The following is a 24,148-nucleotide window of genomic DNA, read 5'->3' on the forward strand; positions in this document are numbered from 1 at the left end:
ATGACTGAGTGGTTTGTAGAGAAACAGGGAGTTTGTTCCACCACTGGGGAGCTAGGGTGGAGAAGCTTTGTGCTAGGGACGAGTGAGAACAATTCACCTGGATGGCGGAGAGTGCAAGTTGCCCTGCTGTATAAGAGTGGAGTGGTCGAGCTGGCTTGTAGGATTGAATCATGTCCTGTAGGTAGGCAGGCGCTGTCCTTTTGGCTACAGTGCAGGTGTGGTAAGGACTTGAACCTGATCCTGGTGATGATTGGTAGCCAGTGAAGTGACCTCAGCAGGGCAGCCACATTCTGAATCAGCTGTAGTGGCTGTATGGCACAAGCTGGCTGGCTTGCAAGGAAGGAGTTGCAGGATTCAAGACGGAAGGTCACCATACTCTGGACAAGTAGCTGGGTGGAGTGTGTGGTCAGGTATGGTCGAATCCTCCTGATGTTGTACAGGAGGAATCTGCAGGACCGTGATTTTGCCTTGATGTGATCCTTGACGTCCACCTGGTCATCCAGGACCACCCCCACTCTGCCTTTCACTCTGCTTGTTGCAGAGTGAAAGGCAGTCACTATAATGCCATAGACAGTGATTGAGTGCTCCTGTAGTAGGGATGTCTTGTAGGGGATGAACAGAAGCTCAGTCTTGTTGTCTCTCATTGACCAGTATAGTCGAGGGAGGGAAGAGAAGAAGTTTTATGTATCATTAGCATAACAGTGATAAGAGAAGAATTTCAAACTAAATTATTTATAGAATTAATAACTGAACCAAGAGATTTTGTGTGAATGGAAAACAGCAGAGGCTCCAGTACAGATCCTTGTGGGACTCCTTAAGCAAGGGGATGAGGAGCAGAGGCAGACCTCATCCAGGTGACCTGGTATGACCTGGGTCAGTCCCTGAACTGCTCATCTCAGGCAAGGTGGAGAGGAGTAGTTTTGGTTGACCATGTCGATTGATGCAGACAGTTCTAGGAGGATCAGGACAGGGGAAAGGCGTGAGGAGGGCAGTCCCTGTTGAGTGCCCATATTGAAAGCCAGGCTGGTGAGGACCAAGCAGGTTAACCGGCAGTTATTACATGAAAGAGGACAAAGTTATTATGTGTTTTTATTATATTAACTATTATATTATTATATTATATTATATGTGGCTCTGATTTGCTTTTTACCTTAAATAAGATATGGCCCTGCCTACATTACCTGCCTGGTAATGTAATGTAATGTAATGCCCTGCGTTCAAATCTGAAATTGATCCGTAATTGCCAGGAAAAAAGCTAAAATTCCCTTTTTTACATGAGGCTGCAGCCATCTTGGAACAAGCTAGTTTGTGACATCATTGGCATTAGTCTTGGCTGCTCAGTTCCTATTGGTAGATGGCTGACTTTCAGTAAGCTCAGCGATGAACCAGGAGGAAAGAAACGAAACAAAAAATGCATAGAGAGTCCTTCTGTATTGCCCCAGGGTGCTCAAATGAGTATTACTACACAATACCTATCATTTTCATGAACAGCCTCTGACGAGACTGCAACCACTGAGCTGCTGGCTGCTCAGAAATGGTCCACCTGTGGGACGGGGCGACGGGTCTGCAGTGATGATTTGTTCTTCAGATTACAAACCGACTGAAGCCAGACGCTGTGGTTGGGCAGTAGGGCAAAATTATCAGTGAATTTATCTACAGTATGTCAGATATCAAGTGTTTAGATTATGGCCTCAGAGAGAGAAACAGTGAACTGGATACAATATTGGCTTGAAGAATGCTGCCTACCTTCCCCTCCATGAACATTAAAGGAAACGTCCTTTACGCCACTCTGATACCCTTATCTAGGCAGGTGATCTATGGGTCCCACCTCCTGCAGAGTCTCAGGAGAGACACACCAGAAGACAGAGCTATTTACAAGGCCAGAGGCCCAGTGTGGCTACAGAATGAACAAAGATCCGGTTCTGTTTGACCTTAAGTTTGAATGCAATCTGTGACACTTTATTGAAATCGTTGACTGAAAACTTTGTTTATGTTAGAAGCACAAATAAACTTCCATGCTCTTTATTGGTATTCAATAGCTTAACTGAATTACGTCCTAATATATTAATGTTTGGTCTTGTTAGAAAGGGACTAAATTCCTGAATATTTTGTTAATAATATGGTTCTTAGCCATACTTTCAACAGCATAAGGTCACTTTCATTAATAAGTACACTGTCAGCTTTTAGATAGGCCAGTCCTTGTCATAAATGAGTTTGCCTCCCTTTCTACATCTGAACGTGGAATTGCCCAAACAGGGCAAACATGCTCAAGCCATGCTGTGTTAAGTGTTCATGATGGCCTCAGGAAAAAGTTGTATTGTGTTGCAGTTGGTCTTTGTTTTGGTGGTGGTTTCTTACTTGTGCGTTTTAGCTCATTTCCTTTGTTCCCATGGCACTGGAAGAGGGGAATACTTTGATATGGTCTGGCTCTTCAGTCTTTCTTTTCTGGTAATCTAAATTTAGCATCTTGTTTGATGTCTTCTGTTTTGTTTTGTAACTTAGAAGTAGACCTGATACAGAGTTTGATTTGGTTTGTCAGTTGATTCCACCAGGTCACTGTCGACTGACCTATCAATGATTAAATTCATAATTGTCATTTTCAATAATACTTGTTAAATTAAATCATGTAAAATATATTTTATATGTAGGTTAAGTGAGTGGTTTTAGCATGCAATACCACTTGTGTTCAGTATTCAGAGTGCTGAACATTGTGCCAAGGGCATTGACTGAAGCACTGGATTCAGAAAATAAACATATTTTTACTTAATTGTTGCTTGCCCGACATTGCCTCCTTGAGTTTTAAATAAACTGCTGTCTGCTTATTCCTGTATTTTAATGTATAAACACAATGTGCAGATGTTCCCCTGTCATACAGTACTGCACTGCTGCCTTGCTCTCCCTGGAAGTATCGGGGCTCCCCCACTCCCTGCCCGCTGATCCCTTAGCAGTGTGCAGCACCAGGGGGTCCTGAGACAGCCTCAGCACAGGGGCTCAGCTGATCCCTTAGCAGTGTGCAGCACCAGGGGGTCCTGAGACGGCCTCAGCACAGGGGCTCAGCTGATCCCTTAGCCCATAGTGATGGATGACAATGGGATTTTACATTTGTGCAACCTCATATTTGTACCCCAGTGAAACAGGAAATGGTGAAAGGCAGCAATACAGTTCCGGGGGACTGAGATCATTTTTTTTTCAGTAAAATCTCTTTAGATGCCACTTTGTTTGGTTTTATTTTAAATATCCATTAGGGGTGCTAATAATTTTAACCCCAATGTTTTTGAGAAAAATACTCAATATAACTATACTAAGTTTTTTATAAGAATTATGTTTAATTTAAGTGAAAGTAAGCAGTTTCTACAAAAGTTTCAGCAGAAAATTAAAATCATTATGTTAAAATATTTATTTTATACAATCATTTATGCTCATTTTAATGAAGAGTGCCAATAATTCTTCTTTACTTGAATATATTAACTCTTCTTTGTAGACTGAACAACTGCATACTCACAAAGAAGTCCTGTGATATTGTGGCCTCAGCTCTCCAGTCATCAAACTCACCCCTGACAGATCTGGACCTCAGCTACAATAACCTGGGAGATTCAGGAGTAAAGCTGCTCTGTGCTGTACTGATGAGTCCAAACTGTAAAATACAGAGACTGGGGTGAATAGTGCTGGGTACTGTGTGATCATTACTAAATAGAATGACAGATTATAGCAATCTAAGGGTTTGAATTTTGTCACAGCGAAGACTAATTTCCTGACTCCATTCATTTTCAGAGCCTGTAACCTGAATGTTTGTGTGAATGTGAGTTTATATATAAAAATATTGACTGCGGTGTGCTATGAAATGATGGGCAGCTTGAACCTGTATCCTCGAGAGAGAGACTAGCTACTTGCATTTGAGAGCCAGGCATTCACCTAAGTGTTCTCTGACATTAATACCTTCAATCCTGGGAGGTAAATATCCTGCTCATCCACGATTTGAAAACCATCAACTATCCCTGGGATTAACCTAATTAAGATTTACCCAATTTGGGTAGCGAGACTATATAAATATCACAAGGCATGACTTCTGTATTATTCTATCTCATAAAAAACACGTTTTCAACGTACAAAAATGCCAAGTTACTAAAAAGTATTGATATCAAAATGACGCCAAGTTACGATACTACAAACAATATAGGCTATCTTGCCTCACCGAAATGACATAAGATGTATCTCAAAGCAATGCTACCCAATATTTCCTCAGTTCTTTCAAGTCACTTGGCCCTGTGTTTTCTAATCTTACCATTTCACAATGTCATGCAAACTTTCTGTCAGATCAAAGAGACAAATATTTCGAATTGCCTCATGGAACACATTGAACATTGTACATTGAAATTAATGTATAAATTCATTAATGTACAGAACTGCTGCTGAGCAACGACAGGAAGCACATTTCTCCAGAAAACATGTTTATACTTGCTTCTGAACTGAATTTGAGTACATGTGCAAGTTATTGTATATTTGCTACGTACAATAAATACTGCATGTAAAACACATATTGTACATACACACATAGAGAACTTCTTTATCCGCATGGGGACATTTCCCTGGCAGCATCTTAAATTCACATTCACGAACACAATTGTACCAAGAAACATACTATCATTCACGCAACAGAAAGCCTGGGCAGCGAAATACATAGGCCTGCATACCAATACAAATTGGACATACACACACCTATTCAATCAATCTTGACTGTGAGAGAGCCATCCACACATATATTTGGCCTGTTCATGTAGTGCATGCTTATACACAGGGCCAAGTGACTTGAAAGAACTGAGGAAATATTGAGTAGCATTGCTTTGAGATACATCTTATGTCATTTCGGTGAGGCAAGATAGCCTATATTGTTTGTAGTATCGTAACTTGGCGTCATTTTGATATCAATACTTTTTAGTAACTTGGCATTTTTGTACGTTGAAAACGTGTTTTTTATGAGATAATGCATATATCTTAGCAATATTGTAGCCGGTTAATAACTGAACGGTGAACGGCGGGTAGATATGGTGCAAAAGCAATAATTAAGGAGGAGTAGACAATTATTAGTGAAGGTCGAAGCAAGTTAAAGAAACATGTTCCAAGCTGGGCTTGAACCTACGACCCCATGTTCTCAAGACTGTAACCTTACCCACTAGGCCACAGGCGGACTAGCTGTTTGAACGGGAAATGTTTCAGAATAAAAATGGATGGGTATTTTGCGTGTGTATGCGCGTTTTTGATTGGGTCGTGTAGGTGCAGATTTGGCTGGTGTCAGTGAAATGTCCAATGGGGAGACATGTTGTTAGTGGGATAGGCGGCAGGAAAAATAAGAATGAGAAGAAGAAGAAGGAGAAAACGCAAAATCCCCTTAGTTTGGGGCTTTATTGTGTGGACATGTGAAGTTGTTTATGAATTCTGTCTGTTGAAATGGGGTCAGAATGTACAGAATTTAATGTTTTTAAGGGCTGAGTGTCTGTGGCTGTTGTGGTTATTTCTGTGGGGAACCTTGAAAAGTGCCAAACTCTCGGTGCTGTATAGGTATGGGGCATGCCCCCGCCAAGGCGTAACTTGGCGGGATGGCATACCTGCCATCCCAATGTTGGTGATTAGATTTCAAATTAAAGAGACGTTTGTAAAATGTTAAATTATAGAGTCACGGTTCCCTTGACTGGCAGCGTTAGTGAAACGTTATTGGTCCGTTCCTGGAACATCAGTGCCATCTGAGCACGTCTTCTCAGCTGCTGGTCTCACCTTCAGCAGACTGCACACCAGACTGACCCCAAAGCACACAGACATGCTCATACTCCTTAACAAAAATGTTTAAGTATTAAGCTAAGCATATTTTAAGTCATTAAAAGGCCATGGAGTAGATTTTAATCTAATCAGTTAATCATTATTAATCAATTATTGGGTACCGACGATTGATTAAAAGAATTGCACAAAGGTTTCCAGTCGTTCAGACTATGTTTGTTTAACACTGAGATCCAAGAAAGGAAGTTGAGAACCGTCCTTCTTTGGGAGCTGGAAATAATGAAAATAAAAACTATGTTGGGTTTGACCTCTGGGAACCACACGTATTTCCCCCTTTTTGTAAGAAGTAAAGGAATTTATTCCTCTTAAACGTGGGAGCGCTCTCTTGTGTTTGAGAATAAATGACTCTGTTGAAATGGGGGGTTTCACTCTGAACTGGAGACTGTAGCCCTTGGCTATAGTAGGCCTGCAGTGTCCTATATGCTCTTCCTGGAGGGCGGTAGCTTCCTTTAGCATTGGACATGCTACTGTCTGTCAGAGCCACACTTGGTGCAACTGGATACTTCTATGGAGGTCTGGACTGGATGCCGTTCCCTAGAGTTGGCTTTCAAACACAAGATGACGAAAGAGAAGTTTATTTATGGCACCAATGCAGTGATTTGTTCGAGCAGAGATGCACACTTCAGTCAGTGTATAAGTAAGCCACGTACTTTGGATGCGCTGTAGGAGAAAGAGTACTTTATCATATGACTAAATATTGTTAGAGATTTGCCAATAACCATGAATAGAAAGCTTTAACAGTGTTAAGAGGCAATCATTTTATTTACCAGACATGGCAAGATGGACTGGACACTATGCTATAAGAGAGGAAAGGACATGCACATGAAGAGATTGTAAGATAAAGAAACGGAACACAAAGAAATTGTGATGCATACCAAAAATGCTTTTTAAGAAAGGACTTTGGGTAATGAAGTAAATTGTTTGAGCTTCCCTTAAATGCTATCCAGAGAACATCTCCCACAATCCACACTAGTTTACATTTGACAAAATAAATTCTGACCTGACCAAAACTCTAGTACCTACCGCCATCCCCAGGAGACCCTCCCCCCCTACAGGGACAGGGGTGCTGTATGGTAATTGGGATGGCAGGTATGCCATCTCGCCAAGTTACGCCTTGGCGGGGGCATGCCCCATACCTATACAGCACCGAGAGTTTGGCACTTTTCAGGGTTCCCCACAGAAATAACCACAACAGCCACAGACACTCAGCCCTTAAAAACATTAAATTCTGTACATTCTGACCCCATTTCAACAGACAGAATTCATAAACAACTTCACATGTCCACACAATAAAGCCCCAAACTAAGGGGATTTTGCATTTTCTCCTTCTTCTTCTTCTTCTCTTTCTTCTTCTTATTCTTCTTCTACTTCTTCTCCTTCTTCTTCTTCTTCTTCTCATTCTCATTCTTATTTTTCCTGCTGCCTATCCCACTAACAACATGTCTCCCCATTGGACATTTTACCGACACCAGCCAAATCTTCACCTACACGACCCAATCAAAAACGCGCATACACACGCAAAATACCCATACCTTTTTACTCTGAAACATTTACAGTTTAAACAGCTCGTCTGCTGTGGCCTAGTGGGCAAGGTTACAGTCTTGGGGATCTGGGGTCCCAGGTTCAAGCCCAGCTAGGAACATGTTTCGTTAACCTGCTTCAACCCTCACTAATAATTGTCTACTACTTCTCGATTACTGCTTTTGCACCATATCTACCCGCCGTTCACCAAACGCATACACTGCATTATGACGTACCGTCTGCACGTTCAGTTATTAACCGGCTACAATATTGCAAAGTCATATGGATTCAACGGGAGCTCTTCTGTGCTTACTGGCCTGTGTTCTTCTTTAAAACCATGGACAGGTTTGCTAATAATATTTCACGCATTGCATAGCTATGTCACGGTGCTGCACTAACACAAGTCTAACTATGTCACAGACTGGTAAACCTCCAGTGGAAGGATTGAATCCCGCCTTGCCCTCAGGCAGATAATTTCCTCTTTTACACGAACGTTTTCTTACGCTTATATTTGCTTTACCAAAACTCATTCACGGCCACCCATATGCATTCATTTTATTAAAAGGTTACACCAGTTCACCACTGTGCCATTTCTACTGTAGGTGAATCAAGATGTTACCAAAAACAGGTAAAATGTTAGCCCAGGAACAGGTTTCCCAACAGTCCCTCCTTTTTGACCCAACATAAAGCATATGGTGAGGTCAACTTGGTTGGCTTACAGGAAATCATAACAGTATTGTCAATTGGTCAATTACACCCCTTACATATAGAACCCAGGCCTAAAATCCCCTTGTGGCACGCCTATGGCAACTGTGGCAAGGAAAAACTTCCAGATTTTAATATGAAGAAACCTTGAGCAGAACCCGGCTCACAAAGGGGAAGCCCATCTGCTGCTGGCCGGCACTGGGCAGACAGTAAGAGAGGTTGACCGATATTCTAAAAGTGTAGTAAGCATGATATATGAGAACCCACTGATATGGGTAAGGCCGGCTGAATAATGTAAGAGTTAAAGAAAACAAAGGAAAGAATTCTACAAGCGTCGTGTACAAGGCCTATTACCAGGTACAGGCACCTCTACTTACAATGTGACAATACACACAAATACTACCTTCTAGCCACTGGGCCACATTTGTTGCCTTTTAGCTGCATTTGTTATTAGGGTTTAACACCCAGCTATTAAGTGCTGGAGCAGAGGTGTTTACTGGTGACATCAGGAGTGATTAGAATAGAGATAGTGGTAGAGGTGTCCGTTGTATTAGTGCAGTAGGAAATGTTAGGCATTGAGTAGTTTGGTTAGAAAGTAGTCCTCCTTCGCTATTGACCCAGTGGCTACCTTTCACATTTAAACTATATACAACAAAACAAAAAGTACAGCATTAAAACAGGACACCAACAATGTACAAAATTAAAACAGGACACTAAAAATGTACAACATTAAAAATGTATTTTGTGAGGCCATCATCCAGGTTCAACTTCCGACTGCCGCGTTGGTGCACATCTTGTCCTTGAAATATGTGTCTGAATGGAGAGATAGATAGCCCCCAGGGGCTGTAACGGTAGACGGGGATTATTGTGCCCCATGTTGGGTCTCACCCTTGTATTTTCCTAACTATGTAATGTAGGACCACACCAGAGTTCCAGTCACTGGAAGCAGCTGATGGAATCATGAGCCTGTGTGGTCCAGACCAAATTTGGATAAAATGTCATCCACTTATGTTTTTCAACAGGATCCAGGTTCAACCAGGAATGTTTCTTTGTCCTCAGCTGGGTCAGGTCCAGTTCTGTGATCCTGTGAAATACACTTGGGACACAAGCCTGCAATATTCACTCAAAACAAGTGATTAGTCAGTTTGAATTGATTAGTTGGTTTCTTGTACCAATCCCCCATTTTGTATTGGGGGTTCCTGCACTAGTCAGGAATCTCCTATTCACCCACAAGCTCAAATATCACCAGTCATTTAAAATCCTTCCTCCATCTCTGGTGTATTTACACGGCCTCAGTTGCCCTTGGTAACCCCACAGATCACCCACAGTTACATTTTAATATTGTATAATATTTATAAATATATGTAGGGCTGATAGCCCTATAGGATGATACCTTATTTATTTATTTATTTATTTATTTAGTTTTACTCCCTTATCTTGGGCTCATAAATGAAGAATATTTAGGGGCTTATGGTGTCCACATCCTTATGCTATTTCTTAAAATATATATATGCAGCCCATGCCCAATAGATCACTACAGTCTCTTAAAGCGTAACCAATTTCTCCACAATGCTTTGTTTCTAAAAATGGGAAGACTACCATCAATTACCATGGTCAGGAAATCACCACTGCCTCTACTCAATTCATTCCCTGAATTACCATAAGATAGCAGCGTATCTCTAAAGGCCCGTTCTCACCTTTTTCCCTAGCAGAGAACACATAGCAGCCTTCCTAACCTTCTTCACTTAACCTGTCTTTCACCATTTTTAGTCCCCACAATTATATAGGGGACTAAAAATATATATAGCTTATATAGGGTCCGCAGTCCTTAGGCTATTAGACCGGAACCTCAATCAGTTTATACTACTATCTATGATTCTATTATATTACTTAGGTAATATATTCTGTCAACTATATTGTGTACACTTCATATCACTCTGTATGTAGATATAATAATATATAATTATAAATGCGCGTTACTGGCCAACACTTAACAAACTATCAAGAACAATACGAACACGAAACAATAAAGACTCAGAACAATGTCAAACAACAATAATGACCCAAAACAGTATCGAAAACACAACAAAGACGTGATTCACGTCGGACACGAGTAAGCTTCTTAGGAAGAGCGGCTATAATAGCCCACTCACCTAATACTCCAGGTACGGTACAACCTTCGTCCCCTGGACTGAGGGCCAAAAACTCAGCCTGCCTCAGCACAAACTCACAAAAACCTAAGTGAGAGACTACTCCCTTGTCTCTCACTCTAGGCCGAGGCGCAAAAACTCAACTCTCCTCAGGACATAAAAACACAGACAAGAGTACGCTTCGTAGGTATTTCTAAACCTACTACCCAAGACATGAAAATAGTTTGTCACCTTGGACTGCGGGTTGAAATGTCAACATGCCGCGGTAACGTACTCACAGATACTCAAGTTAGAGACACTCCCTTGTCTTTAACTCTGAGCCGGGGCGCAAAAACTCACTCTCCCCGGGACATGAAAACACAGACACGATATACGCTTCTTCGATCCACACGATCGAATAACCAGACGTGAAAATAATTAGTCACTCTGGGCCGCGGGCCAAAACTCAGTGTGCCGCAGCTACGCAACCACGTATTCACCTTTTTTATCTTGGCGTGAAAACTCACTCTCCGCAGGTTAGGATGAACATTACCCTGTCACAGTATAGCTATATTCCAAATCATCATCAGCGCTGGTACTTTCAAAACATTACCTGATACAAAATCAGTTAAAACATAACATCACAATAGACACAAAAAGATGCAGTTTTTAACTACAAACAATTAATTGCTTCTACACCGGTCAAGTTACAGTATAGGTTACATACCACTGGGTGGAGCGTTCCAGACCCCCGTAAGCTTGCCTTCCAATTGCCTAACTGTATGGTGGTAGAACAAAGTACTCACTCCTCTTGCATTGGTCGGGGAACCCACGGAGGTCCGGAATCGAATCCACCTGCTCGCAGTGCCAATTTGTAGGTGAATCAAGATGTTACCAAAAACAGGTAAAATGACCGTTAGCCCAGGAAGAAGCAGATCAAAAGTTTGTAGTAAAAACAGGAAGATTTATTACGCAGCCGGCTATGGGAACAACTCAGCAAGGAAGTTCAAAATATTATTGGTGGGTGATCAGATTTATACAGTTTCCAGTAGATTGGTATTTGCATATTGTGGAATTATATTGTTGAAAGGGAGCACTGCCTCTGATTGGTGATAGAGGCTGTGCTTCCTTCCAATTGGACCATTCAAATTCAAATCTATCCTACCTATTCAAACAGGTACCATTCAGATTGAAATTGAATACAACAGGGGGGCTCACCCCCTTCCCCCCTGGGGCCCAGCGGAAACTTCCCAAACGCAGAATACACAAAACTGTCTGTTTCCCAACACTACTAACTATATTTCTTCACTTGGCTACCGTACAAAACCTTCTTATCAGCAAATGCCACGTTTCTACATTCATGTTACCTCATCCTGTTCTCTATTTATCCACATACAAACAATTACTACATATGTACGTTCTGCAACTCCCCATTAAAACATTATATTTAAAATCATGACTCATAATTATAACTACTACTGCTGAACATGAGATAAGCACATCAGCGCAATAGAATTCACACGTTACTTAACCCTCCACTTTAACAACTGATTTAAAAAAAAAATATATATATATATATACCGTTCGATAAGGAAACTAAGCTCGCTCATGGTCACTTCATTTACTTTGCACTGTAGTCTGTGATCATGTCAACCTTCACCTACATGCACATTCTGCTACAAACATATTGTTTCAACTACGCAATTTCATCATTTCTCTAATTTCTCTCACGCTGTTATTTTCTCATATGCAAAGCCTGCTGGGACATATGCGTCTGCTCCTATTCTCCACTATCAAGTTTTCCGGTTCTAGCTTAGCAAAACAGCGAAGAGGATTCCTACCTGCAGATAAGCCTATCAAAATGCCTTATAAACCTTACAAACACTAAAAGTGCATCTCCACGAAATAACGGACAACGGAGCAGGACAGAAGGATACACAAGTTGCGACCTAGGGAGCTCTAATTCTACTGGCTTGCTGATTCTTTTGTCAATCAAGGCTCGTTGGATGGTCGTCAAATCCGTGAGTACATACACTGGCCATATTTCACCTGCGTTTCTGATGCGTTTACACTTACGCCACCGCACCCTTTGTCACAGCCACTGTTTTACATATGTAGCAAACCGAAACTGCTAAACGGTACACGCTCATCAGACTGTACCAATTCACACAAGTGTTTCTTACAGGGTCACTTCGCATTTCTCACTCTCGTAATAAAACGCTTGACAAAAAGAAATGATATCTCATAAAAAAAACACATTGAGATTTAATTTCAGTGAGGCAAGATAGCCTATATTGTTTGTAGTACCATAACTTGGCGTCATTTATCAATACTTTTAATGGCAGGCCTGGATTTTGGCAGTCTGAATGAATGAGTTATAGACGGTGTATGTCTTGTATGTGTGAGTAACTTGGCATTTTTGTATGTTGAAAATGTGTTTTTTATGAGATTATCCTTACAGTAAATAAGGGGCATTGTAATACTGGTGTGCCCTAATCATTGAATATATCATTCCTGTATGTGTTGCATGTCCTCCTGCAAGGTTTTACAGTGATGGTCCTTCTAAGGACTGTTTTATACTTCTGTGTAGTCTGCATAGTTTGCATGATTTGCATTGTGTGCTACATTTGCAAATCATTTATATGGCATGTTGTACAGGTACAGGTTGTGATTTTCCACCCACTTACAGATACCTTCAATTCCATATCTTTCATATCCTTTAATAAACTTTTATCACATCCATACTGTATGCTATGGGAACGAGGCACAGACGAGGCAGACAGTGCTGGCAACATGCCTGTTGAGGACTTTTATTGTGACAGCGGTATCACAATGAATGAAGACAGGGAAAAGTGAAACACGAAAGACGAGGTGAAAGACTACTCAAAGAGAGAGATCAGGCTACTCAAATGTTGGGGGAAGCAAAAGTGCTAGGGAAGTGCAGGTGGGTCCAAAATTCAGGCCACGAGGAGGGGCACGTCCGAGTCTGCCACAACAAAAAAAATAAAACGAGAATCAGAGACTCTGTTAGTCACTCAGTGAGGGGAAAGCCAGCACACCCCTGGAGTGAGACCATGAGGCCTATATAGGGCCAGCAGCTACTCAGGCAAAGGGGAATGTGATGTGGAAAAAGCACTGGTATGCTGCCGGTGGCCTGACTGTATCTCAGGTCCAGGTCTGAGTGTGGAGTGGAGGTGCTGAAACTCAGCCCTTTCCCTCCGGAGCTGAGTGGTGGCTGATGACAGGGAGGTGCGGGGCTCCAGAGGACCACACCACAATACTTATATATGAGCATGTGCATTACTTCCTGTTACAGTGAATCTGCCTTTAGCTGTGTGTTAGTTTGCAGTGCTGTGGGAAGTTTGTCACAGATAACCAAAAGGAAATAATCAAAGTCACTGTCCACTCTGAAAAATGTGTGTTGCTTTTTACATCTTTAATTTGGTGGTGGCCAAACATCCTACAGCACTGAAAACTAACTCTCTGTCCACTCTGAAAGATGGCAGCTGCATTTCTAGTATGGGATGGGAGGGTTAAGCCCAGAGAAAAGATCATAGAATAGGTAGATGAGCCCATTGCCCCAATTCAGAGAACTTACAGTATAAGAAAACATTTGGGTCAGAATTACATCTGTAAAACTGTCAGAGTTCAGTCCAGCAGGATGTTTAATTTTCAGGTCCAAAATACTGCAGTTGGAGAGTGTAGCACAGACATCTTCCTCAGAGCATCATATACCTTAAAATACTCAGTTTCACTCTTCATCGCTGAACACTGTCATTGGCACATTTCCCATATTAGATACATGCTCCGTGTATAGCTAATATAATAATACTATATTAACTCTTCTTTGCAGACTGAACAGCTGTGACCTCACAGAGAAGTGCTGTAATATTATGGCCTCAGCTCTCCAGTCATCAAACTCACCCCTGAGTGATCTGGACCTCAGCTACAATAACCTGGGAGATTCAGGAGTGGAGCTGCTCTGTGCTGGACTGAGGAGTCCGGACTGTAAACTACAGAGACTGGGGTGAGTAGTGCTGTGTATTGTGTGATCTTAACTAAATAGAATTTGTGATTATGGATCTATTCAGTGAAATATTAAAACCCTCTTTCTCTCTCAGTTTACTCCTCTGTCCACCAGCATTCTTTCTTTGCCCATATATACCTTACTCCTCTATCACAGCAAGCACGTAAAAGCAGGATAAAACCTTTTGAGGGTTGCCAGGTTTGTGGTTCCTGAGCAGAATGTAAGGTTTCAGTGGAGTCTGTAGTATCAGGTCACAGGTGATGACTGGATGCTGATTGACATGGTAAAAGACTGACCACCTGTATAGTAAAATGTTTCAGGTCTGTCACACATTGCAGTCTTCATCCATCTCCATTATTCACTAGCTGCTATGAACTCTAATGAAATCCATACATTTACCCCACTCTCTTTCACACACTGACCTTTTGATGAAGGTGAGTTTTACTCCTTCATCACACACTGTGTGTGCTGCAGGATTGTGGTGTTTCTGAAAGGATTGTGAATAAAATGGTATTTTATTCTACTGGTAAAGCCGGGCATTAACTATTGGCCGGCAGGGTATGTCTGTACATCTTGGTGGCAGAGTGTCCATCTGAACAACATGTGAGCTGCTCTTTAGATGCAGTGTTACGTCGTTTAGTTTAGTCACTCTTCTGTGGTTCCAGTCCCAAGTAATAGTCTGGATATTATACCACTGTAAGCAGGCATGTTGTGTGGAAAAGCCTGATTCAGAGATCAATGTTCTGGCTCTAGCGCCTATCATCTAAAGGATAACATCATTTACAGGTGTATTTCTTAGATAAGTATTCTAATTCTTTCAAATGCCCCGACTTATTACATTTTTTGTGCAGTTTATATTACTCCACAATGTCTACCAAACATGTTGATGAGGGGTTTTAAAAGAAAAACATGACTTAATATATCAGGCTTTTATTATCATTATTATTATCATTGTTAGAATAATAATTAAATGCAACGCAATAATTAGCCTGTTATATTTGCAAAAGCGTGCGAGAATAAAATGAATGGATGGATTATAGCGTAAAGACATGGAGAACATAGGTGCAATGTGTGGAATTTTCAGAAGATACCACGTTTTAAAAAATCTGGCGTCTACCAGCAGTAAAAGTTAGTGGCAGTAATCAGTTGTGCTGTTCTCATACAGCCACTAGATGGCGATGCAGTGTAATTCCAGTTGATGCCGTGGTTCAGTGGTACTCACTAATTTTCTTAGGAGAGCCACTTATGAGTAAGACCATTACTCAAAGAGCCACAGAGATTGCAGATATAACTCAAATGTTTATTTTTTTAATCATCACTCTCAAGATATTTACCATCTTTGTGTATGTTTAAAAAAATAGAGATGAAAAACTTCTTTTTCTCTGTTATATTTGTATCAATATGTTGAGGCTCCCGTGTTTAGCTGTCCCTTGACTTTCTAGTTAGTCTTCTCTACTAGTTAGTAGTTGCAATCCTAGTCAAACAATCAAGATGCACATCTGTAAGCCTACTTCTATCTTTTCTTTTGACAATGCTCATTATAGAAAATGTTGCCTCACATGAGTAAGTGCTCACAAAAAAGCTCATTACCTTCTGCACACAGAGCTTTAAATGTGGATAATCTGAGGCTGGGACCATGCTCCAGAAATGAGCAACGCCTGATCTGAGCTCAGTTTTCAGTACATCGTTGACCAGCAGCTCAAGAATCTCACTCTGTATTACAGCAAGTTCTGGACAAAGGTTTTTCAGAGCAGGTGTAAGGCTTGACAATGGCACATTAAAATGGTTCTCAATGAAATTGAAAAGCTCCCTATACCCCACAACAACTTGAAATCTCCTTTCAAATTCATTTCTTATTTCCTCCCATATGCCTACAAATTCATCATAGTCAAAATGTTGCAGTAGATCAGGGTTATCAGTTGTGCAGGCTCTTAGATTGGGAAAGTGAAGAAATTCTCTGTCGGGTATGAAGAGAGTGGTGATCTTGTGCTGGAAAGCAGTGACTGCTCTTAGCATGTTACCTGGGTGCTTCCCTTTTCCTTGGAGTTGGAGGTTAAGGGAATTCAGCTGGGATGTGATGTCAGTGAGGAGTGTCAGCTGTAATATCCAGTGTGGGTCCTCAAGCTTTGGCTCAGCCCTCCCCTTGCTTGCAAGAAAATCAGGGATGTGAGGAAGTTGAGTACAGAATCGTTCAAGCACCCGGCCACGCGATAGCCATCTCACTTAGTTGTGCATCACCAGATCCCCGTACTCTGCCTCGTATTCCTCCAAAAGTGCACGGAATTACCAGTGATTAAATGCCCTGGCCTCGATAAAGTTGATGACTCCCACAACAAGCTGCATCACATTCTTAAGGTCTTGGTTTTTAAGTTTTGACACCAGTGCCTCCTGATTGGGATGGCAGGTATGCCATCCCACCAAGTTACGCCTTGGCGGGGGCATGCCCCCATACCTATACAGCACCGAGAGTTTGGCACTTTTCAGGGTTCCCCACAGAAATAACCACAACAGCCACAGACACTCAGCCCTTAAAAACACTAAATTCTGTACATTCTGACCCCATTTCAAAAGACAGAATTCATAAACAACTTCACATGTCCACACAATAAAGCCCCAAACTAAGGGGATTTTGCGTTTTCTCCTTCTTCTTCTTCTTCTTCTTCTTCTTCTCTTTCTTCTTCTTCTTCTTCTTCTCATTCTTATTTTTCCTGCCGCCTATCCCACTAACAACATGTCTCCCCATTGGACATCAGCAAAAACACAGGGCCAAGTGACTTGAAAGAACTGAGGAAATATTGGGTAGCATTGCTTTGAGATACATCTTATGTCATTTCGGTGAGGCAAGATAGCCTATATTGTTTGTAGTATCGTAACTTGGCGTCATTTTGATATCAATACTTTTTAGTAACTTGGCATTTTTGTACGTTGAAAACGTGTTTTTTATGAGATATCAGTTCTTTTTGCAAAGCGTTTTATTATGAGAGTGAGAAATGCGACCCTGCAAGAAACGGTTGTGGATTATGGCTATCGTTGTGTGAATCTGTACAGTCTGATGAGCGTGTACCGTTCAGCAGTTTCGGTTTGCTATATATGTAAAACAGTGGCTGTGAGAAAGGATGCAGTGGCGTAAGCGTAAACGCATCAGGAACGCAGATGGAATATGGTATGTACTCACGGATTTGACGTCCATCCAACGAGCCTTGACTGACAAAATAATCAACACGCCCGTAGAATTATAACTCCCTAGGTCGCAACTTGTGTAGCCTTCTGTCCTGCTCCGTTGTCTGTTATTTCGTGGAGATGCACTTTTAGTGTTTGTAAGGTTTATCCTTCTGTCCTGCTCCATTGTCTGTTATTTCGTGGAGATGCACTTTTAGTGTTTGTAAGGTTTATAAGGCTTTTTGATAGGCTTATCTGCAGGTAGGAATCCTCTTCGCTGTTTTGCTAAACTAGAACCGGAAAACATGATAGTGGAGAATAGGAGCAGACGCATATGTCCCAGCAGACTTTGCATATGAGAGAATAACAACAGTGTGAGAGAAATTAAAATGAAATTACGAAATTCCGTAGTTGAAACAATATGTTTTTAGCAGAATGGGCATGTAGGTGAAGGTTGACATGATCACGGAGTATAGTGCGAAGTAAATGGAGTGACCATGAGCGAGCTTATATTCCTTATCAAATGGTATATATAACAGTCGGTATTGAACATTTGTTGTTGAAGTGGACGGTTAAATAACAGTGCACACATTATTTGCCTGTAATGTAATGTAATCTATTGCACGAATGTGTTTTTCTCATGTTCAGAGCTAGTAGTTATACTTATGAGTGAATCATGATTTTAAATGTAATGTTTTAATGCGGAGTTGCAGAACGTACATACGTAGTAATTTTGTGTAGCCTATGTGGCTAGATAGAGAACAGGGCGAGGTAACATGAATGTAGAAACGTGGCGTTTGCTGATATTAAGGTTTTGTACGGTAGCCAAGTGAAGAAATATAGTTAGTAGAAATGGCACAGTGGTGAACTGGTGTAACTTTTAAATAAAAGGAGTACATTTGCGTCATGAAATGCATATGGGTGGCCGTGAGTGAGTGAGGTTTACTAGTCTGTGACTTCGTTAGCTAATGCCATAGCTATGCAATGCGTGAAATATCATTAGCGAACCTGCCGGTGGTTTTAAAGAACACAAGCCAGTAAGCACAGAAGAGCTTCCGTTGAATCCATATGGCTTAGCAATATTGTAGCCGGTCAATAACTGAACGTACAGACAGTAAGTCATAATGCATATATCTTAGCAATATTGTAGCCGGTTAATAACTGAACGGTGAACGGCGGGTAGATATGGTGCAAAAGCAATAATTAAGGAGGAGTAGACAATTATTAGTGAGGGTCGAAGCAAGTTAAAGAAACATGTTCCAAGCTGGGCTTGAACCTACAACCCCATGTTCTCAAGACTGTTACCTTACCCACTAGGCCACAGGCAGACTAGCTGTTTGAACGGGAAATGTTTCAGAGTAAAAATGGATGGGTATTTTGCGTGTGTATGCGCGTTTTTGATTGGGTCGTGTAGGTGCAGATTTGGCTGGTGTCAGTGAAATGTCCAATGGGGAGACATGTTGTTAGTGGGATAGGCGGCAGGAAAAATAAGAATGAGAAGAAGAAGGAGAAAACGCAAAATCCCCTTAGTTTGGGGCTTTATTGTGTGGACATGTGAAGTTGTTTATGAATTCTGTCTGTTGAAATGGGGTCAGAATGTACAGAATTTAATGTTTTTAAGGGCTGAGTGTCTGTGGCTGTTGTGGTTATTTCTGTGGGGAACCTTGAAAAGTGCCAAACTCTCGGTGCTGTATAGGTATGGGGCATGCCCCCGCCAAGGCGTAACTTGGCGGGATGGCATACCTGCCATCCCAATCTCCCATCAGTTTTTGATGTTGATTGACAATATGCCCAGAAATGAATTGCTCCTCGGGAATAAATAAAGTTTATTGAATTGAACATCATTGGCATTAGTTGTGGCTGCACAATTCTTATTGCTAGATGGCTGACTTTCAATGAGCTCAACAATGAATTGGGAGGAAAGAAACAAAACAGAAAAAAAGGAACAAAGGGTCCTGTTGTATTGCCCCAGGGTGCTCACATGGGTCTTGCTACACAATACCTATTCATTTTCACAAACTGCCTCTGACGAGACCGTAACCACTGAGCTGCTGACTGCTCTGACATGATCCACCTGTGGGACGGGGCGACGGGTCTGCAGTGATGATTTGTTCTTCAGACCACGAACCGACTGAAGCCAGATGCTGTGGTTGGCGGGAGGGTAAAATTAGCAATTAACTTATCTACAGTATGTCAGATATCAAGTGTTTAGATTATGGCCTCAGAGAGAGAAACAGTGAACTGGATACAATATTGGCTTGAAAAATGCTGCCTACCCTCCACTCCACAAACATTAAAGGAAACGTCCTTTACGCCACTCTGATACCCTTATCTAGGCAGGCGATCTAAGGGTCCCACCTCCTGCAGAGTTTGTCTCAGGAGAGACAAACCAGAAGACAGAGCTATTTACGAGGCCAGAGGCCCATTGTGGCTACAGAACAAATAAAGATCCGGTTCTGTTTGATTTTAAGTTTAAATGCAATTTGTGGCATTTAATTGAAATCATTGATTGGAAAATCTTTATGTCTATGTTAGAAGAAGAAGTAGTAAACTTCCATGCTTTTTATAGGTATGCAATAGCTGAACAGAATTACCTCTTATACTACCTATTATATTCCTGTTTGGTCTTGTTAGAAAGGGACTAAATTCATGAATAGTTTGGTAATAATTCATGAATATTTAGCCCTGCTTTCAACAACATAAGGTCACTTTAATGTAATAAGTACACTGTCAGCTTTTAGATGGACCAGTCCTTGTGTTAAATGTGCCTGCCTCCCCGCCCACCACCACCCCCCCCAACTCTCCGCACCTCAACTCGGCATCTCTCAATCAGGGCAAACATGCTCAAGCCATGCTGCGTTAAGTGTTTATGATGACCTCAGGAAAAAAGTTTTGTTGTATTTGGTCTTTATTTTGGTGATGGTTTCTTGGTTGTGCATTTTAGCTCATTTCCTTTGTTCCTATGGCACTGAAAAAGGAAGAGGGTAATACTTTGGTATGGTCTGGCTTATCAGTCTCTCTCTCTTTTCTTGTAATCCCAAATTAGCACATTGTTTAATTTCTTCTGTTTTGTTTTGTACCTTAGATGTAGTGAGCCTGCATTCAATAAGTGCATGATTTCAAGAGTGTATCATTTCAATTCACTATTTTAATTGACTCCTTATTTAATAAAATTTTTTAGTCTTCTTACCTGATACAGAATTTGTTTTGGCTTGTCACTTGATTCCACCAGGTTACTGTCGACTGGCCTATCAAAGAATTTGTCTATTTAATTTATAAATGTCATTTTCAATAATAATTGTTAAATGAAGTCATGTAAAATACATTTTATATGTAGGTTAAGGGAGAGGTTCTTGCACGCAATACCACTTGTGTTCAGTATTCAGAGTGCTGAACATTTTAACAAGGGCATTGACTGAAAATACTGGTCTGAGGGTGGCATGGTGGTGCAGTTGGTAGCACTGTCACCTCACAGTAAGAAGGTTCTGGGTTCAACTCCGGTGTCACACACCGTGACTACCCTGATAGGGACAGAAGAGCTGGACACAGGGAGATTTGGAAATTCCAGATATCTCTAACGTTTTATTGGGGTAGCGAGAGAGAGCGTAATCACAAACACAAACGAAAAACCTTCGCTCATCACCCTCATGGGATCTGGGCAAAAACAATAAACTAAAATAACAAAGACAAAATAAATGAAATTATACGAGCGCTTTTCAGCCTTTTCTCTGGTCTGTACGTGCTCTCTCTCACCGTCGTGGGGGATCCCGGTCTCAGACACCTACTGTGGAAAGAAGCACACTTTTAAATCCCGGATTAATTCGTAACATCATCCAGGTGTGTGTCTGCTTAACCAGTAGGCGTGGTCTTCTAATTGCCCTAAATTCCTCCCGCGAACCGAGCCCTGCCACATCCGGCCTGGGCCTTTCTGTGTGGAGAATGCCCTTTATTTAGCATGTTCTCCCCGTGTCCACGTGGGTTTCCTCCGGGTACTCCGGTTTCCTCCCACAGTCCAAAGACATGCAGGTAGGCTAATAGAAGACAGTAAAGTGCCCATAGGTATGAATGTGTGAGTGCATGGTGTGTGTGTCCTGCAATAGATTGGCAGCCTGTCCAGCCCAATGTACACTGGGATAGGCTCCAAAACCCCTCGCAACCCTGCCCAGGATAAGCGGGTATAGATAATCGATGGATGATGGATGGATGTCACTTGTCCGACAGTGCCTCCTGGAGTTTTACATGCATTACATTACATTACATTAGATTACATTACAGGCATTTAGCAGACGCTCTTATCCAGAGCGACTTACACAACTTTTACATAGCATTTTTACATTGTATCCATTTATACAGCTGGATATATACTGAAGCAATTTCGGTTAAGTACCTTGCTCAAGGGTACAACGGCAGTGTCCTACCCGGGAATCGAACCTGCGACCTTTTGGTTACAAGGCCAGTTCCTTACTCAAAAGTTTTTTTTAAAAGAATATTTTTTTATTATACTGAAAGTAAATAGTTTCTCCAAATGTTTGAGCAGACAATTTGCATCAATTGGGTATATTGAGTGTCTTACATAATAATTTTTGCTAATTTTCATAAAGAGTGCCAGTAATTCCTGAGTTGAATGTATAAACTCTTCTTTGCAGACTGAACAGCTGTGACCTCACAGAGAAGTCAGGTGATATTGTGGCCTCAGCTCTCCAGTCATTAAACTCACCCCTGAGAGATCTGGACCTCAGCTACAATAACCTGGGAGATTCAGGAGTGAAGGTGCTCTGTGCTGGACTGCTGGGTTCGAACTGTGAACTACAAAGTCTGGGGTGAGTAGTGCTGTGTACTGTGTGACTTTAAAGAAGTAGAATTTGTGATGAAGTGTTTAAGAGTGTGAATTTAATCACCGGGTGGAACAAAAACCTCACTAATATTCAGAACCTGTAACCTGAATGTTTACGTGTGAATACGAGTTAGCGTATAAGCACATTAACAGGGGTGTGCTCATATGAAATGATGGGTGGCAAGACATTGTACCCTGGAGAGACTATCTACTGCTGCCAGGCGTTCGTTCAAGTGTTCTGTGACATGAAGACCTGCAATCATAGGAATCCAGGAATCTAAAAATAACAACTAATTAAGGCTTACCCCATCTGGGTGAAGAGACTAAATATCTAAATATCCCAGGGCATGATCTCTGTTATTTTATTGAATGACATTCTGATCCATCTGGGCACTGACTCTCACAGTGACCCCAGAGTAGCTGCACATCCTGCTAGTGAAACTAACAATATTCCCAGTAACCCAGTTAAGGTATTACCTCTAAACTTTAAGTTACTGTCATAATCCCAGTTCTCTGATACACAGAGTGGAGAGATCCACCTGTGGGAAATGACAACCGGTCATGGGCTGCGTTTCCCAGAGTCTCCTTAGCGCTACGTGCGTCGTAAGGTATACCTTAAGCTCTTCCTTTAGGTCTCGAGCTGTTTCCCAGCGTCTCCTTAGCTAAGGTATACCTTAATCTCATAAAAAAACACGTTTTCAACGTACAAAAATGCCAAGTTACTCAAAAGTATTGATATCAAAATGACGCCAAGTTACGGTACTACAAACAATATAGGCTATCTTGCCTCACCGAAATTTAATAACATGTATTCCAAAGCAATGCTACCCAATATTTCCTCAATTCTTTCAAGTCACTTGGCCCTGTGTTTTGTAATCTTACCATATTACAATGTCATGCAAACGTTGTGTCAGATCAAAGTGTCAAATATTTCGTATTGCCTCATGGAACACATTGAAATTCATGTAGAAAACTGCTGGTCAGTCACTACAGGAAGCATATTTCTCCAGAAAACATATGTTTATACTTGCTTCTGAACTGAATTTGACTAAATGTACAAGTGATTGTATATTTGCAACGTACAATAAATACATGTAAAATACATATTGTACATACATACATAGAGAACTTATTTATCCCCATGGGGACATTCCCTCGCAGCATGTTACATTCACATTTACGAACAGACATTTATACCAAGAAACATACAATCATTCACGCAACAGAAAGGCTGACCACCAAAATACATACATACCAATACAAATTGGACATATAGATGCCTATTCAATCAATCATGACTGTGAGAAAGCCATCCACACATATGTTTGGCCTGTCCATGTACTGCACGCTTATATACACACAGGGCCAAGTGACTTGAAAGAATTGAGGAAATATTGGGTAGCATTGCTTTGGAATACATGTTATTAAATTTCGGTGAGGCAAGATAGCCTATATTGTTTGTAGTACCGTAACTTGGCGTCATTTTGATATCAATACTTTTGAGTAACTTGGCATTTTTGTACGTTGAAAACGTGTTTTTTTATGAGATGGTAAGATTACAAAACACAGGGCCAAGTGACTTGAAAGAATTGAGGAAATATTGGGTAGCATTGCTTTGGAATACATGTTATTAAATTTCGGTGAGGCAAGATAGCCTATATTGTTTGTAGTACCGTAACTTGGCGTCATTTTGATATCAATACTTTTGAGTAACTTGGCATTTTTGTACGTTGAAAACGTGTTTTTTTATGAGATATCATTTCTTTTTGCAAAGCGTTTTATTACGAGAGTGAGAAATGCGAAGTGACCCTGTAAGAAACGGTTGTGGATTATGGCTATCATTGTGTGAATTTGTACAGTCTGATGAGCGTGTACGTTTAGCAGTTTCGGTTTGCTATATATGTAAAACAGTGGCTGTGACAAATAGTGCGGTGGCGTAATTGT

At 41.2% G+C, this 24,148-nt stretch overlaps 1 protein-coding gene across 2 annotated transcripts in view; it reads left to right on the forward strand.

Annotated features, from left to right (window-relative positions):
- Positions 1-24,148, forward strand: part of LOC135242411 (NACHT, LRR and PYD domains-containing protein 12-like) — a 120,620-nt gene that overhangs the window by 33,065 nt on the left and 63,407 nt on the right. The window contains exon 2 of one of the 2 annotated variants that reach the window (XM_064313491.1): positions 14,038-14,211. The exons of the other annotated variant lie outside the window; for it this stretch is intronic. Coding sequence (XP_064169561.1) covers positions 14,038-14,211 — 174 coding nt within the window. The remainder of the gene's footprint in view (positions 1-14,037; positions 14,212-24,148) is intronic. 2 annotated transcript variants of the gene reach the window in all.

The sequence above is a fragment of the Anguilla rostrata genome, chromosome 16, assembly GCF_018555375.3.
Source record: "Anguilla rostrata isolate EN2019 chromosome 16, ASM1855537v3, whole genome shotgun sequence".
Lineage (NCBI taxonomy): Eukaryota > Metazoa > Chordata > Actinopteri > Anguilliformes > Anguillidae > Anguilla > Anguilla rostrata.